This window comes from Neofelis nebulosa, chromosome 11 (assembly GCF_028018385.1).
Source record: "Neofelis nebulosa isolate mNeoNeb1 chromosome 11, mNeoNeb1.pri, whole genome shotgun sequence".
Classification (NCBI taxonomy): domain Eukaryota; kingdom Metazoa; phylum Chordata; class Mammalia; order Carnivora; family Felidae; genus Neofelis; species Neofelis nebulosa.
The window spans coordinates 84,432,155-84,450,922 of record NC_080792.1 but is presented as its reverse complement, the minus strand read 5'-3'; the positions used below and the strand labels follow the sequence as shown (position 1 = coordinate 84,450,922).

Sequence of the window (18,768 nt, the reverse complement as noted above, 5' to 3'; positions counted from 1 at the left end):
AGCAGCGGTTCCGAGCCACGGCTTTGGGTCAGACTGCTGAAATCCCAGTCCTGGCTCAGCTGCAGGTTCTGAGCAGGACGCTTCATCTGCCCAGGTCTCCAGCATCCTTCCGGGTGCAAAACAGGTAACAGCCTCCCTCCTCCACACGGCGGCTACGCAGCTTAAAGGAGACACTGCACGGGGCAGACACGCAGCTGGGGCCCAACACACGGCGAGGGCCCCATCGGAGCGAGCTGGGATTCTTGATCGCACCTGGCAGGACAAGCCTGCAAAACCGGCCTGCAAAATGGACCAGACTGGTTCCCCTAAAGCCCGAAAGCCTCCCCTGGCTCTGACCTTTGCCGGCCGCTGGCTTTGTCTGAAATCAGGTCTGTGGTTTCCAGGACGAGCAGAGTCCCCCCTGAGAAGGCTCACAGCGCCCCCTGCCGCCCGCCACCGGGAACGGCCTCAACCCCCCCAGCCCCAGAGCACAACAAAGCAAGGTGAGCCCTCCATGGTGGCTTTCCGTTTCCAAGGGCTGGAGAAAGCTACCATCGGAACAATGGCAGGGGGAAGAGACACCGCGCATAATTACGTTCCGTGGACGCTAATTCCCTGTCTCCGCAAAATAAATATAAAACGAGAGATCAAACAAAGCGCTCTTCCCTCTCCGAGCGGATCTTTTGTTTCCCTGGGTAAGTGTCACCCCAAACAGGCTGCGGCACCAAGTGGAACTGTCATTTCGGCGGGATGCTATTTCCTGATCAACACGTGCCGTCTGCGGCAATGCTGTTTTGATCTGGCAGGTCTTAAATTGGACTCTCTTTCACAAGCAGGAGCCCGTTAAAACGAGCCGGTGTGCGAGGCTGAGGATGCGTACTCCTCTCCCTGGGTGCAGGGAAATGGAAAACGTCCTCCCAGGTCGTGACCCCACCTCACCAGGCTGTTACTGCCACGCAGGGGACCTGGGATCACAGCTAAGACCCCACTCCTCCGAAAACGGCGTCTGCACCAGAGCCAGCCAAACCACGTCTGTTAACGAACAGCACGTTCAGCGTACAATTTAGAACGGAGGTGAGAAGGAGGGCGGAGGTGAGAAGGAGTTTTGAAGCAAATCCCGTAAATGGTTCCCTGCTCTTTAAATCGGGTGAGAGGGCGAAGAGGTAGCATCACACAAAGGTACTTCTGTCTAGTCCCCCAAATATGGGATTTATATTTTGCATCCACAGTTGACTTCAGTAAGGTGATCTAACCAGTAAGATGCCGACTGATAATTGAAACAGGGACACAGCTCTCCGGGTCCTGCAGGCCCGGGAGCCCCCGGCGGTCTGGTCCACCTGCCGTCACACTCCGCGGGCGAGACTGTCTCTCCCTGGGCCACCCAGCACCCCACACCCGGGGAGGGTCTTGGCTTTAAACGTCTTCCTGTTACGCCCGTTCGTAAAGATGTTGGATCCAGGGCTTGCTTCTAGGTGGTACCTAACTAATCTGCAAGGCCGAACGGTGTAACGCGTTAGCACAGCGGTTGTTGCAAAGTGGTGGCCCTTGGGCTCCATCTGGCCACAGCCAGACTTTGTCCTGCACTGTTTGTATTTTAGAAAGTAAATTAGTTGCCAGCTTACTCCCCCTAAAAATCTGGAATGCCGGTTTTTCTTTCAAAACATAGGGAAACTGGTCTGATTCAATCTGCCTTCCTGCACAGCATCACCACTGGCCTTCCTGCTGTCAGTACCTCACCCGCCGCCTGTCCTTCCGGGTCCCAGTGCCTAGCGTTTCTGACCCTATGCTGGCATCTGTTGCCGGACCGCACTATTTATTCACGGGATTCATCCGTATTTCAAAACAGTCTCTCTCCGTAGACAGCAATGTAGACAGTGGTGCTACTCTGTCTGGACAGTAGCTGTCTGGACAGCCAACTCTGGCTGGACAGTAGAATCCCCAGTGGAGCTTTGATCAAAACACCAATGTCTGGGCCCCACCCCCGACCAACAGAATCCAACTCCACGGGGGCGGGGCCTGAGCAAAGGTATGTTTATGAAAGTCACCGGGTGACTTGAAAACACCACCGGGGGTGGAGAGCCGCTGGCTAAACCCAGAGGAATGACTTGGCCGGAAGAGTTTCAGACAGATGCTGAGCCTCGGCCACCAGGGCCCCCGCCCCATCCTGCTGCGGGTGGGGACAGAGAACACCAGCCACCCTCTTTTTCTGTCTCCCCTCTGGGGGAGGAGGCCTGGCTGTTTCGAGTTTTCTCTGCATAGTGCTCACGGCGCATGAGTTCAAGAGAGATAAATCAAAGGCGGCCAAGAGATGACCTTTGAAAGACCACTGGGCCGGCCTACGGTGGAGCCATCAAGGACCCGAAGGCCACCTGCCAAGGCTCCAGCAGGCTCCCCCCACCACATGCCAACCGGTGGACAGAAGGAGCGCTGCTCACCTGAAGAGCTCTCGGATCTCCCGGCTGTCGGCCTGGAAGGGGATGTTGCGCACCAGGATCTTTGAGGTCGTCTGCTTTCTGGGCACTTGTTTCTTCCGAGCGGACGTCAGAGCTGGCCTAGACGATTAGGGGAGAAGGTTCGAGTTATCTGGGATGTGGGCAGCCGCTGGCCTACGCTAACCCCCTCACCCTCCCTCCAAGAGCTGATGTTCTTGGCAGGTGAGAGATTCAAGGAGTTGGGGTGGATGAGGCAGAGATGCAAAGGGGGAAGGCGGTCTCCCCTGGGTGATTCGGAACATAGCATCTTCCTCCCAAGATGGCTGTGGACACCCGGTCAGCACACCCGCCCTTGGGTCTCTCCTGCCCGTCGTCTGAGAGATGCGGGGGCTATCAGGGACTGGCGAGAGGAACCCTGAGAAGGGTGAGGCCAGCTCCTCACCCCATCCGGTCTCTACTGTCCCCTTCCAGGTGTGGAAAGACCCCGGATGGCCCAAAGGTCTTATGGGAGACTCTCCAGTACACGCCCCAAGAGCCTCGCCCACAGGCCTGGAGCAGTTGCTAGCCCTGAAGACGGGCCAGGGGTGGGAGCGGAAGCTCATCCCGGGGCGCAAGGCCGTCTCTAACGCCCTCCCACCTCACCTGGGCCCCTGCTCGCCCTGGGCAACCTGCCACTGTGTCAAAGCGACGCGGGGTCGTGAGTGGGGAGTGAACGATCAGGGTGTGGAGGCCAAGTGGGTTGCATAGGATCTGAGTGATCTTGGGCAGGTAATTTGGCTTCTCCGGGCCTCAGCCTCCTCAAGTGCAGAATGGGCCTAAAAAGAGTGCCGGCCTCGTCATACCATCTGAGGGCCTGTCAGACACTGCGTGGTGCCCCCCGTGTGCCAAACATTCAATAAATGGCAGCTGTTGTCATAAAGACGACCGTGTTGCCTCACTTGTCTCAGATCTGCTTCACATCACCTCCTCGAAGGCCCTCCCTAAGTATCCCCATTAAAGCAGCAACACCCCCCTCCCCCACCCCAGTTTTGCTTTCCTTTCTGGCACTCACCACCACCTGACCGCGTATTACATATTGTTCATGTTTCCCTTTACTGTGCTGTCCAATATGGTAGCCTCAAACCACATACGGCCGGTTAAGTCTACGTTAAAGCAACAAAATTCAAAACTCAACTCCCCAGTTGCTGGGATAGCCAGCCTCCAAGATGGTCCCCAGAGATCCCTGCCTCTTGGTATTCACGCCCTCGGGGAGTCCCCTCCCGTGCTCCATCAGGCAGGTCTGCATGACCAGTAGAAGACCGAAGCAATGGTGACTTCTGAGACCAGGTCATAAAAGACACTGCCGCTTCCTTCCTGCTGTCCTTTGGGTCGCTCGCTCCGTGGAAAATGGGCTGTGGTGCTGTAAAGACCCTCATGCAATCCCAGGGAGAGGCCAGCGTGGTGAGGAACTGAGGTCTCCTGCCAACAGCCATGTGCGGGCGCCATTTTGGAAGCGGATCCTTTAGCCCCAGAGGAGCCTTCAGATGAGACTGCAGCCCTGACCAACAAAACCTCCTGAGAGACCTGGAGACAGAAGTACCCAGCTAAACTGTTCCCAAGTTCCTGACTTCGGAAACGGTGAAATAGTAAGTGTTTGCTGTTTTAAGCTGTTTGGGATACTCTGTTACACCGCAACAGATGACTAACACAACTGTACTCCCCACCTTTACGTGTTCAAATGCCACGTGAGCAAGTGGCTGCCATATTGGACAGCACAGATGTGGAACATGATCGAAGAATCCCACTATTGTAGAAGGTTCTATCAATTATGCTGCCCTAGACCGTGAACACCACCAGGAAACCCCATTCCTGGCACCTGGGCAGAGTATCTGGTACGCAGCGGGCTTTCCGTAATTTGTTTGTTGAATAAAAGGATGACTAAATCAACACTGGCGAGTGACTGAAAGCTCGTGAGGTGACTTTAGCTTGACTCCTTGGAGACGGGGAACGGAAAAGACAGATCGCCACTGTTGGCTAAGTACTCATGTGCAAAGCATGTTCTAGAGGCTTCATGCACGACCTCTAGTTAGCACATACTAGTTCATAGGCAAAGTCAGCCACCCAAGGTCACGCAGCTCTTGGACTAGAACCCGAGGCTGTGGGGCTCAATGCCTGGTGCTCACTGTTCCATCCCAGCTCAGGAGCCCTTCCCGTACCGGGCCTTCTCCCCGAGGATGCTCCCACGGCACAGACCGGGTGGGCGAACAATACCAGAGGTGGCCGAGGGCTGGATTCCCAAGTAGCATTGAAAACAGAGAGAAGGAAGAAAAAGCAGCAGCTGGAGGCCAGGCAGCAACAGCCAATCTGCTCAACGACCACAACAAATGCCCAACTTGCTGAAAACTACCAAAGGGAGATCTTAAACCAGCCCTAGGACTGTTAGAGGCGGTTACTTCATCGCCCGGGGCTGGTAGACGATCATGACAATGACAATAAAAACAACACTCGCGCTGGGCACGTCACGTGCTGGGCACTGTTCGGGGCACCTCAGGCGTATCGGCTCACTTACACACGCAAGCGGGTAGAAGCGTAGGCACAAAACTAAATCTTACGGGGCGCCTGGGTGGCTCAGTTGGTTAAGTGTCCGACTTCGGCTCAGGTTATGATCTCACGGTGCGTGGGTTCGAGCCCCACCTTGGGCTCTGTGCTGTCAGCCTGTCGGCGCAGAGCCTGCTTCAGAGCCTCCGTCCCCCCTTTTCTCTGCCCTTCTCCCGCTTGTGCTCTGCCCCCCAAAAATATTTAAAAAAAACCCAAAAACTAAAACACTACTTCAGGAAACTGGTCACCGGGCAGATTGGTCAGTCTCCAACTCTTAACACTGACTGAATCTCTTTCAAATTAACTGGAGGCTGTCTCTGGGCTCCGGTGTCCAGCTCCAGGAAAGAAAGCCCCATAAAGCTGGACATCAAGGTTTTATCGCTTCTCTGGCTCATCCAGAGCACCAGCAACTGGCAATTCTTTGTTGGTTTATTTATAACACCAAGATGAGCAGAATGTGCTGGTTCCTCCCGCTCCTGCTCTTCGTATTACGACAAATGTGCATTAAATATTTATTCAAAGGACTGGAGTGGTCCCAGTTCATCACAGAAATGGGCCTCGGAGCTGGCAAATGGGACGTCACCTTAATCAGGAAGATGATACCCCAGCCCCAGAGCAGAAAGGACCCCCCTGGAGGAGAGCAGAGAGGGGGCAATGAAGACTCACTTCGTGGCTCGTTCCGAGATCCTCACTTCCAGCTTGTGGCCGTCCACGATGTGACCCTAAGAGATAAGACCACACAGCTTGTCACCCTGTCTCCCCAGCAACACTCGCCCACAACGCTGCTCTCCAACAGGGCGGGCGTCAGCGGAGAGGAAAGGAAACTTCAGAGGGGGGACTATCCCCAGGCAGCGGGGCCAGCTGGAATCAAGGACAGAGAAGAGTTTCTCCTGGAAGTGGCTCAGGCCGAGCCCAGACAGCAGCTGGTGGTCACAAAGACCCAGCCTTCCAATGCCCTCTTGAGCCATGCGTGGGCCTTGGCCTTTACGCACCGAATTTTCCATCGTTTGTAAGCATTTTTAGGCAAAGCAAGCCCCTTTGGTCCGGCTTGCAGCAAGAGTCCAGGCTAGACTGTGTGCTTAAAAAAAAAAAAATTCTAAACCGCAGAGGAGGTGTAGTGAAAGCTAGGCTCTCACATGGGTCCCTTAAGGCAAAACTGGCATATTAGCAAAATTACCCTCGAAAATCCCTTAAGTCTCCCATAAGATATAGCACGGGTAGTTCTGTGTAAACGATTCTTTGTGGCAACGTGCACACATGTACGCACATGGGGAGGTACAGAACGCAACACGTGCAAGGTGGGAGTTTGACAGAATCTTGCATTACGTGGCAGAGAATGGACCACTGGACGTGCAGAGCCAATGCCAGGTAAATGCCTACGCGGCACCCGATGACAAAGTTGGACTGCCAGTGTCTCTTTGAAAAACAACACACAAATCAAATGCTAGAGAGGTGCCCCACGAGGCGTAACTGGCTGAAGCTAAGAAGTGGCCGCCCTCTCGACAGGGCACGGGCGTCCAGCTTTTGCTCTGGGTGATGCTGCCCCCTCACCCCCTCACGCTGCCCACTGGCCCCCAAGGGTGTCTGGATATGCAGCCCTGGTAGACAGCAGAGCTTTCCAAGAGAGCGGAGGCCCCGGAGGCGTTACCTCCCCATCATCCTACCCAAATCCAACTCGGCCCTTCGTGAAGCCGCCCTGAGCCAAGGGCAAGGTCATCAAAATCCTACAAAAACCATCAGATGTACTAAGCGCCCGGTTACATTTCCTACACCCCCCAGGGCCTCTCTCCTGTGTAAGAAGCTCTGCTGGGACAGGGCGGGGGCCCCGTATGGGCGACCTTCCCACCCTGAGAACAGCCCAGCCATGCCTGGCCCAGGGGCACCTGCCAGAGAGAGAACGAGAGCCGGGTAAGGTGAGCAGGCTCCCATGCACGTGGCCCAAATCAGCTCTCCTTTACCTTCACGCCACCTGGCCTCAGGCCAGGCCCTCTTTGTCCGGTGCGCACAGACATAGGACTTTCGGAATATGGCTTAAAAGGGTCCCTGGGCCCCCTGAAGCTCTTCCAGGGACTTGGGTCTAGAAGCCTGACTTACAGGCAGGGTCAGGAGCGCTCGGCCTGCAGAACGAGGGGTCAGCAAAGACGGCAGGGAGCGAGTGGGTCCGCAGAAAGAAGGGAGGGCACTGCTCCCTGCCCGCAAAGCCACCAAAGGGTCTGGGATGTGTGGCATCGGGGAAGAGTGTGGAGGACGCAGTCTCGGGCAGAGGCCCGCCTCACAGGGGAGGAGCCCATCCCAGGCCGTGCCGCTCCCTGCAGTCCCAGCTCACCTCCCTTCCTGCTCCAGGCGCCCTGATCTGATCCTGCACTTCGGGCCCAGCAGGAGGTCCCGTTCTGTGTGGAGTCCCTGTCCTAACACCTCAGAGTCTAGTCTCCTTGTCCTCACCTTCCCTGCCTCCGCCCCAACCCAGGCCAACACCCTTTCCTGCCCGGACGACTCCGTGGTTTCTCACCTGCCCCACTGTCATCCACTCTCTGCACAGCAGCGGGGGAGACCGTCCAGAAGCATAAACCAGTCCCTTCCCCAAAGTGCTCCAAGCCTTCCGACAGAATCTCACTGCCTTTACACCGGACTCCACGGTCCTTAAAAGGCTGACAAGATCTGGGCCCACACACTGTCCACTCCACACCTCCTCCAGCCACAATGGCCTCTTTCTGCCTCTCAAACATACTAAGCTCATTCCTACCTCAGAGTCCCTGCCTCAGACCCTTTGCACATGCTGTGTATTCCTCCTAGACTGCTTCCCCTCTAGATCTTTGTGTAGCTGACTCCTTCTTGTCAATAGCGACCAGCTCAATGGTCACCTCCTCAGAGAGGCCTCTCTCACACAATGTAAAGTAACCCTCTCTGCCCATCACGATGCCTGCTTTATTTCCATCCAAGCACTTCTCGTGACCTGGTCTTGCGTATTTATTCAGAGATCCACTCCGCCAGCCGCCTCCAGATCTGGCACAGAGCTGTGGATTCGTGAATGCACTATCATGACTACAGAGCGCTGAAGAAGATTCTTAATTTTTCTTGGGCCACAGTGCCCTGGAGAACTGGAGGAAGCGAGGGACCCAAGAAAATGTGGACTTACCCACATTCCCGCTAACTTCAGGAGTGTTGACAGGCCGGACCCCCGCCCTCCACCCTCCCTGCCCCGGCCCACCCCCCGCACCCCCCCTTCCCCCCCCCCCCCTACCAAGCACCTCCACGGATCTCAGCTGAAATCCCCACCCTTACCTGGAGCTGCTTGAGAGCCTTCTGGGCCTGCTCAGGCTTCCTGTATTCCACGAACCCAAATCCCATGGAGAGCAGCTCTCCTAAAGGAGAGTCAGAAAGAGAGGTGAGGTAGGGGGAGCAGGAAGGCGAAGAATGAGCGCGAACCCAAGGGCAGGGGCTCCGGCGGACCCTTAGACGTCCCCTCTTTGCTCCCTTCCTCATACCCCATTTCGTTCCCCAAAAGATTTTAGCTCCTGGTGTCCCGTTTATTACCAGTCATCTTGAAGAACCAGCCAACGAAGTTATATAGCCGTCACCTGAGGCCCAGCTGACTATTAATTAAGAGATGATTGGCATGATAATTAACTTCCTAATAGAATTCCGCCTTTGGGAGGGAGCAGGAACGAACAGGGATGACCATCGCTGTGACAAGCTGCACAGTCCCTACCTAGGCAGTCCCCTGCTTCCACAGACAATGCACGCGACGGATATACGCATGGAAGTCAAAGGCACCAGAGGCTTAGTCTTTACGGGTGTTTCTGACCATCCAACGACAGCTGGTCCTGGGCTTCAGATACCAAGTTCGGACAGGGAGAGCGGCTGAATTCTTTGAACCTATCTGGCCCCCCACTTCTAGGTAGTGGGGCGCAAGCATTCAGAGAGCGAGGGAGAGCTCAAAAGCATCAGGGACGTTTGCTTCCTGACTTTAGATGCATGCACGTTACATACCTATGTATCATGTGGACGGCGGGGGGGGGGGAGAGATTTTACAGGGCGTGTGTCTAATTACATCCTGCCCTATGTCACAGAATGGGACACGTGCCTCCTCCCCTGCATGTCATGCAGGTATATTCATTTTTTCACAGTGGAGCTCAGAGGACTGGCTCGAATTTGACGGGTCCAAATGAGGATCGAGATTCGTCCCCTTCGACCCACACAACAGTCCCTTCTTCGCATCTACCGTGCGGTTTGTGAGACCCGAGCCCCTCCTGGGGCACTGCTTGCCCGTGTTTCCATTCACAGCCACGTGCTATCAAATGGGGCCCCCGTGCAGCAGGAAACCCCGTGCGTTGTCCAAACACGGCTCTGTGGGCCACAGAAGGGAGTCTCTGCCCCAGCGGGCTGTTGGCTGCCAGCCAGGGCCACCCTGTGACAACCTCAGACACCGGAAAGCTCTCCCTGGGAGACTCCAGGCCGAGGGTGGTCTGTGGGGTCTGTGCACATGGGATATTTTGGAGGGCGTGGAGGAGCGTGTGAAAGGCAACTACTAACAGTCAAGTCCGTCACCCGATCCCTGACGCTGAGCGGACCCACTCTCTGCCTGGCTCCTACCCTGGGAGCCTGGCCTCCACAGGCTGCACCACCTGGGCTCCCTGACCTTCTGGTTTCCTGTGGGGTGTAGCCAACGGGAAGCCCCGATCTGAGACTGGCAGGTGGAGAAGAAAAAGTTGGGGGTCCGGCTTCCTCCCACGCGCCCCCCAACCTCCCCGCCTCGGCGTGGTTCTGGCCGTGCTGGCGGCTTCCGTGACGGGTGACGCCACTCCCTCCCTGCGGCCCTTGGGGCTCACGGGGTTCTTCCGCTTGACGCTCCCCTCTGCCTCAACATCCCCCGTGGGTCCCTTCTGCTCAGCCCTCACCATCGCATCTGGCCCCGTCCTTACAAATGTCTCCTTGACAACCTGCTGAGGGTGCTTTCCACGGCCTCCTGCGGCCCCCTCCCTGGCACACAGGTGGTCGAGTTCCCGCACACGGTGATGGATGGATGAGTCCCATTGAGCAGGGTCTCCAACACGGGCTCTTAAGTGCGGGTCGTGAGAGGTGCCCACAACACGGACGGATCAGGTAACTATTTCCAACATACGCTCCACAGTGCTCCTGAGGGGCGAACGTGGAGGCGGGGTCCACCGTGGCTGACGCGGAGAGTGGCACGGCGACACCATGACCCACAGGCACAGCGGGGGGCAGCTCTCCTGGCCCCGCTCCCGGCCTGGAAGTCAGGGATCGCCTCCTTTCCCAAAGCCGGGGCAAACCAAGCCTTCGAATCACTTACTTGGTGCTTAGCTGCCTTTCTTACATCCCAGACTAGCCCCGCGGTCCCTGGGGAAGGGGTTGTTACGGTCTGAACTGGGTCCCCCCCTCAATTCCTGTGTCGAAAGCCTAAGCCCCGGCATCTCAGAATGCGACCTTATTTGGAGAAAGGCTCTTTTACGGAGACGATCAAGTGAAAAATGGGGGCGTGAGGGCACCCAGCATGACTGGTACCCTTTCAAAAGGGGAGGCATCTGGACACAGGACAGGCTCGGGCAAAGGGAGCCCCCCGTGAGCATGAAGACCACCGCCTACAAGCCGTGGGGGAAGGCCGCAGCAGGCTCTTCCCTCACGAGGAACCACTCCGCCGAAACCTCGACCTTGGACTTCTGGCCTCCAGAACCGCGGGACGGCAAACTCGTGTCACTGCAGCCCCCTCGTTTGTGGCGCTCCGTGATGGCAGGCGAACACAAGCACCTCCTGAACGTCTGTGCCACGTGTCTGCTTCAAACCTTCCTGCCGTGGCTTGCCCCCGCTTCCGGGGAAAAGCCCAGACGCCTCTGCAGGGCCCAAGAGCCATCCTGCGACCCGGGGCTGGCCTGCCTTTCTAAGGGCATCTCCTGTGTCTCCCTTAAGACACGCAGGGACGGTGCCCTGTGGCAGCAGCCCCTCCGGCCTCCTTCCTCTGTGCGCCTGCTCTGGCTGGCCACCGCCGTCCCAGTGCTGGGACGCCAGTGCTGGGACCCGGCCCCTCGTCACCCTACGCTGTGCCCCACCGGCTCATCTGTGTCTCAGGTCATGGCTCTGACTGACTCAGGTGGCATCCCTGTAAATCTTGCCCGACGGAAGGGAGGGGACTGAATGGCTGGGCAAAAGGAAGGACGTGTGGCCTGTCCATCACGCGCAGGAAGCCGGTGCTGGAGAAGGGACAAGCGGGGAGCAAGGGCCCGAGCCAACAGCTGAGGCCTAACGGGGAGATGAGGGTTGTCTGCAAGGCACAGACACCCACAGGCCAGAGGGGGAGCATGGTCAACGGTCCACAGGTTCTACGTCTCGGTTGTTTCTTCTGGAAGCAAAGAGGGAAAGCCCAAGCCTGGTCTCCTTCCTGCTATTCTCTATGAAACTTCCAGAGCCCAGAGGTCCTGGGAGGAGGGAGAGGCTTCCGCTACTGGACAGTGGCAACCCTGGTGGCCAATCAAATGCCTTGAGACCACGGGCCAGTCCAAGGAGGCAAAGAGCCTGACGGGCACGGCTGCCCCCATGGGACGCTGGAGTCTCCCGGGACAGAGAAGGAGGGCCCATTTTAGGCGGGACGCTGGGAGTCTGAGGGGGGCAACACTTCGGACCAGAAGAGCGGGCGGTATCCCTGCCCCTCCACCCAAAGCGTCGGGTTCTTCTGGAATCATCCTTTCCGGGTGCGGTTTCGTAAAGAATACCTGTTTTGTTCTTCTTCTTGGAAACAGAGCAGCTCTTCACCATTCCCACTCTGGAAAACACCTGGAAAGGAACGTCAACGTGTTATCAGCAGCATGTCCAGGCTAATCCTGCAACCAGCGCAGGCACGTCTTGAAAGACGGAGGCCACGTATGTGACCACGGGCCCCAAGAGGGCTGTGATTCCTGCCGGCTTGTGCTTAAGGGGGAGACATTTACAGACTCTCTTAATCCAAGCGTCAGGCATTCGGATGATCTCGCTTGTCCCAAGCAGATCTCTAAAACAACTCCGCGGGAAGATTCTCCCGACATCCCCATTTTACAGATAGGGAAACTGAGGCACAGATAGCCCAAAGGGCTCGCCCGGGTTGCACCGTTAACACCGGGATCCTCGTCCAGGCGTTCTGACCCGTAACTCGGGGCAACACGAGGGGAGCCCTGCGGGCTGCATACTGTTTCTGACAGCGCCTCCAATGGGCTGGTGGCCCTGGGACTGTGAACCGGCTGGAGCCTAGTCCTCGCATCTATCCGGGAGGAACCTGGACTGCATCGCCTTGGCCGGGACTTTCCGTTCCAGAAGTCCTCACTTCTTGAGGACGCGCCTAAGTCTGAAACTTGGGTGCATCTTCTGGGGAAAATCGATTCCCGATGACACTCCCGTCCCGGACCCGGGAGAGCCGGCAGACCGGGCACGAAACACAGACGGCAAGCCGCACTGCCCTATTCGCAGCGAGCGTCACGACTGGTGCGTGCCTCTTCACAAAAGCAAACTCACACCGAACCACAACAGGTTCAGGAGCGGCCAGTGCAAAGCCCAGACTGAGCCCAGTTGCTCAGTCTGGTCAATCTTTGCCCTGGAGACGCTGCTGTGTTAGCCCGGGGCCCTCTGCCGTGGCCACCCTTCTAACTGGCAAGAGGACGGCCACATCACAGAGCCTTGGCCAGATGGCCTCGGAGTGGAGGCTCTGACCTCGTCTCCCCCAGAGAGGAGACGAGTTTCCTGGTCTCCCAGTTTCTCCCTCCAGATGCAGGCTGGCCTCCTTTCCACCCAGCAGCCACCTTCCTGCCTCTGGGACTCAGTGGACACCGTCGTCCCCCCTCCTGAATGTATCTGTGGAATCTCGGAACTCAAAAGAACTTTTAGAAGTCAGTTAGTTCGATCCTTATGGTCATCTTTTTTTTTTTTTTTTTTTTTTTTCAGAATCAATCATAATCACTGCTGATCATCACTGATTTATGCAGTTAAAAAAAAAAATGAGCCAAACCCAGGTCACAGAACCGGAGAGTGTTCCCGTAAGCGGTTCTCAGACCCGTGGGGGGGAGCTTGCAGACCCTAACCTTTTGGAACTGGAGGCCCCACTTGCTTGTCTCTGGCCGATTCCTTCCGAAGGCCCCCCAACCCCATTCAGGGCAGGCCCCGCTTGGTGTTTCCCAAACACCTGCTTGGAGATGCCCATCTTTTCACCCTCTGCCTCCCTCCCAAGAATGCAGAACCCACACCCCAACCAGGGGTTCCGGGCAGGACTGTCCCTCATTCATTCCTGTGTCTCCCGCATGCTCCCGTCAGGCAAGGAGGTGGTGCTAACGTTTGCCTCTGGGTAGTTAGCCCCCCAGAGAAAACCAGGGCGGGGGGCTCTGTTTGCTGCACGCACAATGCTAGCACCGACGACACCCCCTTCCGTGTAGGGGGGTGTCCCTCCCGGCCCCTCGGCTGGTCTGGCCACTGCTCAGGTCCCCTGGTGAGGGGTCCACGGGACAGCCCCACAGGCACGTCAAGTGGCCGGCTGCTGGTTGTCCAACTCCGTACCAGCACGAGCCACGCGCACAGGCGGAATCAACCTGGGCGGCTCGTCGGCGGACGGCCTCCCGGGCCCACGACCCCCGCCCCGTTTGTAGCCATCACTCACTTCCTTCAGGGTCTCCTCGGTCGTGGCGAAGTTGAGATTTTTAATAAACAGGGTACACCCGGGGGGGCTCTCCTCCTCCTCCTCCTCTTCCTCCTCTTCTTCCTCTTTCGCTGGAGCCTCCTCAGCTCCTCTCTCTGTTGGCTTTTCACCTTCTGGGGTCTCGTTGTCTGGCACTGGGTCCCCCCGCCCCCCGCAAAAAACACAAATTCGTTAAATGTGAACTCCCTTAAATGTCTAAGCCCCGGGGCCGAAAGCACGGAACGTGCTAGATCAGAGGGGTTCTGCCTCTGGGCGGTATCAGGAAGGGGCCCCGATTCCTAGCTTGCGCTGGGTTCCAGCAACTCTTAGGGGGCTGGGGGAAGACAGGGAAGGGGTGAGGCTGTCCTGCATCCTGCCTCTGGCGGGGCACTGGGATGCCCGGCCGGATGCTCGGCCAGTTGTGCGTCTGACTCTTGACTTCAGCTCAGGTCACGATCACATAGTTCATGAGTTCGAGCCCTGCGTCGGGCTCTGCTCTGCGCTGGCAGCGTGGAGCCTGCTTGGGATGCTCGCTCTCCCTCCCTCTACCCTTTCCCCGTTTGCGCTCTCTCTCTCTCTCTTTCAAAATAGATACGCTTAAATACAAATTTAAAGAAAAAAGGAATACGAGACACAGACCAGAACCCTGAGCCTTGGACTAAGCCGTGTCAATTTAAACTTCCAAATAAACTGCTGCGTGAGCTGTTTCCCTGAACCACAAACCTCAAAACAACACGCGGCCGAGTTCTCAAACTGAAACACGACTCAAAACTTCCGGAAAAATGACAGAATACAGAATGGGAGCAAAAGTTAGAACCCTCTAAATACCCCATGAACCTAAGAGATGTTACGTTCAATTAAAATTCCCAATAGACAGAACTGCGGGGAGCCATGCCTCATCTAGTGCAACAAGTTCAGAATTATACCCAACATCGAAAAATTAAAAAAAAAAAAAAAGACACAAACTACTAAGTACTGATAAATAGGACCCTAGGAACAGTGCTACCAAAGGCTGGGATGATACGTGCTCATTAAAAATAATGTTTGCAGGGGCGCCTGGGTGGCTCAGTCAGTTAAGCCTCCGACTTCAGCTCAGGTCATGATCTCACAGCTTGTGGGTTCGAGCCCCGCGTCGGGCTCTGTGCTGACAGCTCGGGGCCTGGAGCCTGCTTCCAGCTCTGTGTCTCCCTCGCTCTCTGCCCCTCCCCTGCTCACGCTCTGTCTCTCTCTCCTTCAAAAATAAATAAACATTAAAAAAAAAAATTAAAGAAAAATAATAAAAAAATGATGTTTGCAAAGAATGTGTAATGACACAGAACGATGCTTATGATATAAAAATTATGAGAGAGATTAAGATATGAAACAGTAAACAGTCTAAGCCCAATCACGTTCTGTCCACGCAGTTTCCGGGGCGCACGCACAGGGAGGCGACGCTGGAAGGGGACACAGGATGTGCTCCGGGATGTTTCTGGAGGCCGGGATCACAGAGGGCTGTCGTTTCCATCCCCTCAGCCCTCTTGCCACGCCTACTCAGAAGGAACAGCATTTCAGGAAGAGGGAAGAGCAGACACGAGGTTGTGCATGAGCAGGTGGGTATGTGTGGCCGCAGCTCAGGGTCACCCAGGGGTGACAGAAGCCTCAGAAGACCGAGAACAGCACTGTGACCTCTGAGAAGTCCTGCTATGAGGAAATGTGTCCGGGTCGGTCCAACCTCCCCGAGTCACGCGATCAGGGTACAGGGCCACATCCCACCTCCGCCTACAAGCTTCTGGACCTCCTCCTTGGGGCAATTTCCTGGGGAGACTGAACCCCATCCCGCAGGTCCCTCAGAGCAGTCATGAGACTGCGCCCTCGCTCCCGGGAGGCTCTGAGCAGGTGGCCCGTCCCTGTGCACAGAGCCAATCCCGGCACAGGCCCCAGGGAGGCCACTGTGCGTGCTGCCTCCAGGCTGACCGACACAGCCCTCTCCTCCTGCACACCTGCACTCAAACAGTCCAAGCTCCTTGGGGTTCAAACCCATCCCCTCTCTCTCACGCCAAGTACCCACACCATCTCCCATCTGTCTCCCCTGCCCCTTCTGGGCCGAGCTTAAGGCCCGCGGGTCCTAATTAAGCTTCAACCGCTTCGTCATAAAACAACCCTTTCAAGCCCCGATGGTGACGGGAGGCGGTGATGATGTTGTCTGTTTAACATCAATTGAACAGGCAGCCTCTGCCCCTCCCACTCCCTCAGAGGTGAACCCAGAACCCAGACCCTCGCTCCAGGACAAAAAAGAAGACGTCAACCCAAAGCCTCCTCCGCTACCTGGGAAACGAACACAGTTTACCCAGCAGGGGACTCCGTGGTGTGGCCGCGCGTTCAAAGCAGAACAGGGTGGACAAAGTGTTGCTAATGATGGGGCGGCAAAGCTATGCAAAGAGGCTGAGCCCTCAGGTTCTGCATGAGAGCTTCGATGGGAACGGAAACCACGACCTTCCGCTGGGAATGACATCTCCACCCCGCTGGCTCTCCTTGCACTCCCCATCTTGGAGATAAAAGCAGGGGCGAAGGCAGGCCGATGAGACGCCCCCCCCCCCCCCCCCCGCCGCCACGCACCAGGCGCTGGGCTCGATGCCCCGTGGGCGGCCCGTGAAAATGCTGGCGGCTGCTGCACCTGAACCCGAAATCTTAGGGACCCTCAGGCTGGGAGAGAGGCTCACGGAAGGCTACGGACACTCTCTTTACAGAGGAAACAGCGGTGGGGGTGGCAGTGGCGTCAAAGAGCGGCGACAAGGGGCAGGGGCAGGAGCTGTGATGCTCGGGTTGAGGGAGGGCGGAGCTGCACTTACGGTTAGGGCGGGCACCCCAGGAACAGCAGGCGGAGCCCGGCCACGGGGAGTGGAAGACCGAGGGGACCGTGGGGGCGGCCAGGACCTACTTCCTCCCTGGGCGTGCAGCGGCCTGCCTCACCGGCTCCTCCAGCTGCTCACGGGCCGACCAACAGCCCTGACCCCCGACGTCCGGGAAGAACGCCCGGCCTCAGATGAAAGGCGTGATTAAACATGGCCCGTCCGTTCTCCAACAGCACAGAAGTGTCTGTTCCTTCTCTAAACCTTTGTGTCTCCGGCAGCCACCTGCCTGCACCGCTCACTGCCCCGGGGATGCTGGGACAACTAACGAGACAAGGGCACCAGTCTTGAGATCTGCTGAAAATGGGGGGGCCTGGAAAAATCAAGAAGGGGGCCCACAGGCGAGCCAGGAAGCACCGAGCTGTGAAAAGCACACAGGCCTTAGGAATGAGTGACCTAGGTCAGAGTCCTGGTGATGCCAGGCGCTACGGGTGTGGCCCTGTGTGACTGGCGTGACCACCCCCTCAGCATCCTCAATCGGGAACACGGAGTTAAACGTGCACACGCGTGCACACACACACACACACACACACACACACACACACACACACACCTGCACTCTGCTGAGTCGTCTGGAAATACCAGTGGCCACTACTCCATCCACACACAGGGTCTCTGGTCCCAGGCATCGTTGCCTCTCGTCTGGATGACTGAGCAGCCTCCTCGATGGTCTCCCCAGCATGTCCCACCTTGTCTGTCCCCTCTCACCCGCTCCAGCTGCACTGGCCTCTGTTCTGACGCGAAGCCTGCCAAACCCAGCCCTGCCACAGGGCCTTTGCACTTGCAGTCCCCTCGGCCTGTCGTGCTCCTGTCTTGTCTCTCCAGGCCTGGCTTCTCGTCAGGTCTCAGCTCAGTGTCCTCCCCTCAGAGCACTTCCTGTCCACTCCAGCTCCAGGGGTCTCCAGCCCAGGCCTGGCCACGTGCCAACATGTTCCCCTGGGCTCCTCGACTCAAAGCCCTTACTCCATCATGAAATCACCTTATCTGAGTACTTCTCTATGTCCCCGGCTATCAGGGGAGCTCCTTGAGGATGCGACCACGTCTGACTCAGTCACCACTACGTCCCCGACGCTGGGCCCGGAGCAGATGCTCCAAAAATATCTGCGGATGATGAGTATGTCCAGCACTTGGCATGTGCCTGGAACGCAGGTGGTGCCCTGCAAATGACACTTAGTATGACTGAAAGGAACCGCAGGGTGGTAGCTCAGGGCACAGACCTCGGGGCCGCAGCTCTGGGAGCATCCGGCTCTCTCCGGTGCTGCGACCTCACGCGAGTCACTAAACATCTCTGTGCTTCCTTCTTGCGATCTAAAGCAGGGAATGACTACAAGAAGGCCCACTCAGAAGATGATCACGAGGCCTGTAGGAACAGTGCTTGGGCCTATGGTGATCTAGAACAGTCTCATCGGTCTTAACATCACCCCAAACGCCCACACTGCACACACTGCCCGGCAAGGCCTTGATGAGAAAGCTGGGGGGAAATGTCCTAGGCCCCTAACCCTGAGGCCTGCAGCCAAGAGAGAAAGACAGTGGCTGCAGGGACCCCACAGCTCTCTCCCTGCAGGGCGGGCTGCCTGCGCCACAGTTCGGAGTCTGGGGAACTACATCCCCGCTGGCCACGTCCCTGAGAAGGGCTCCCGCTCCCCGAGTGGCCAGGCCAGGCCCTGCCGGGGCCCGTGCCTGCAGCTAGACGCCGGGTGCCATGGCCGAGAAGCCAAAGGTCGTTTCTGAAAAAAGCACTTCTGCTCCGGGCCAGACTGGGGAGACAAAGACGAGAAGGAAAAACGAGATACTGCGAAACTCAAACAGATGTTTGCCAACAAAATCACCAGGAACCAGAGAAAGAGGAAAGCAAGAAAGGAAGCAGGGCTGGGCCAGAGGGTGGGGGTGCGCGTGGAGGGGGAGGGGGTAAGGATTTAAAAGCAAGGTGGGCTGGAGGGGGCTGGGACAGGCAGGGGAGAATGTGCTTCCATCTGTAGTTAGCACAATAAAACGCAGTCACGCATCGCCACATGGGGCTTTATTATAATCAGGCCGCAGAATTTACTGTGGCTCCCCCCCTCCCTTCCCAGCTCTGGGCGCTGAAGGCTGACAGCAGAGACTGTTATCAGTTGCAAGCAGCTTTTCAGGACCTCCCCCGACTCTGAGCCCTTTATCTGGAGGTGAGGGTCTTGGTTGTGGGGAGATAAAACACACTGTCCCCCTCCCTGGAGACCGGTACAGAGAACGGAGGGTTTTGCAGAAA

General features: G+C 57.1%; 1 protein-coding gene across 3 annotated transcripts in view; it reads right to left on the bottom strand.

Annotated features, from left to right (window-relative positions):
• Positions 1-18,768, bottom strand: part of RBM19 (RNA binding motif protein 19) — a 152,709-nt gene that overhangs the window by 101,185 nt on the left and 32,756 nt on the right. For all 3 annotated transcript variants that reach the window (XM_058691188.1, XM_058691189.1, XM_058691190.1), the window contains exons 17-21: positions 13,618-13,790; positions 11,714-11,774; positions 8,271-8,350; positions 5,655-5,710; positions 2,415-2,531 (exon numbers count right to left, since the gene is read on the bottom strand). In XM_058691188.1, the coding sequence (XP_058547171.1) occupies positions 2,415-2,531; positions 5,655-5,710; positions 8,271-8,350; positions 11,714-11,774; positions 13,618-13,790 (487 nt within the window). The remainder of the gene's footprint in view (positions 1-2,414; positions 2,532-5,654; positions 5,711-8,270; positions 8,351-11,713; positions 11,775-13,617; positions 13,791-18,768) is intronic.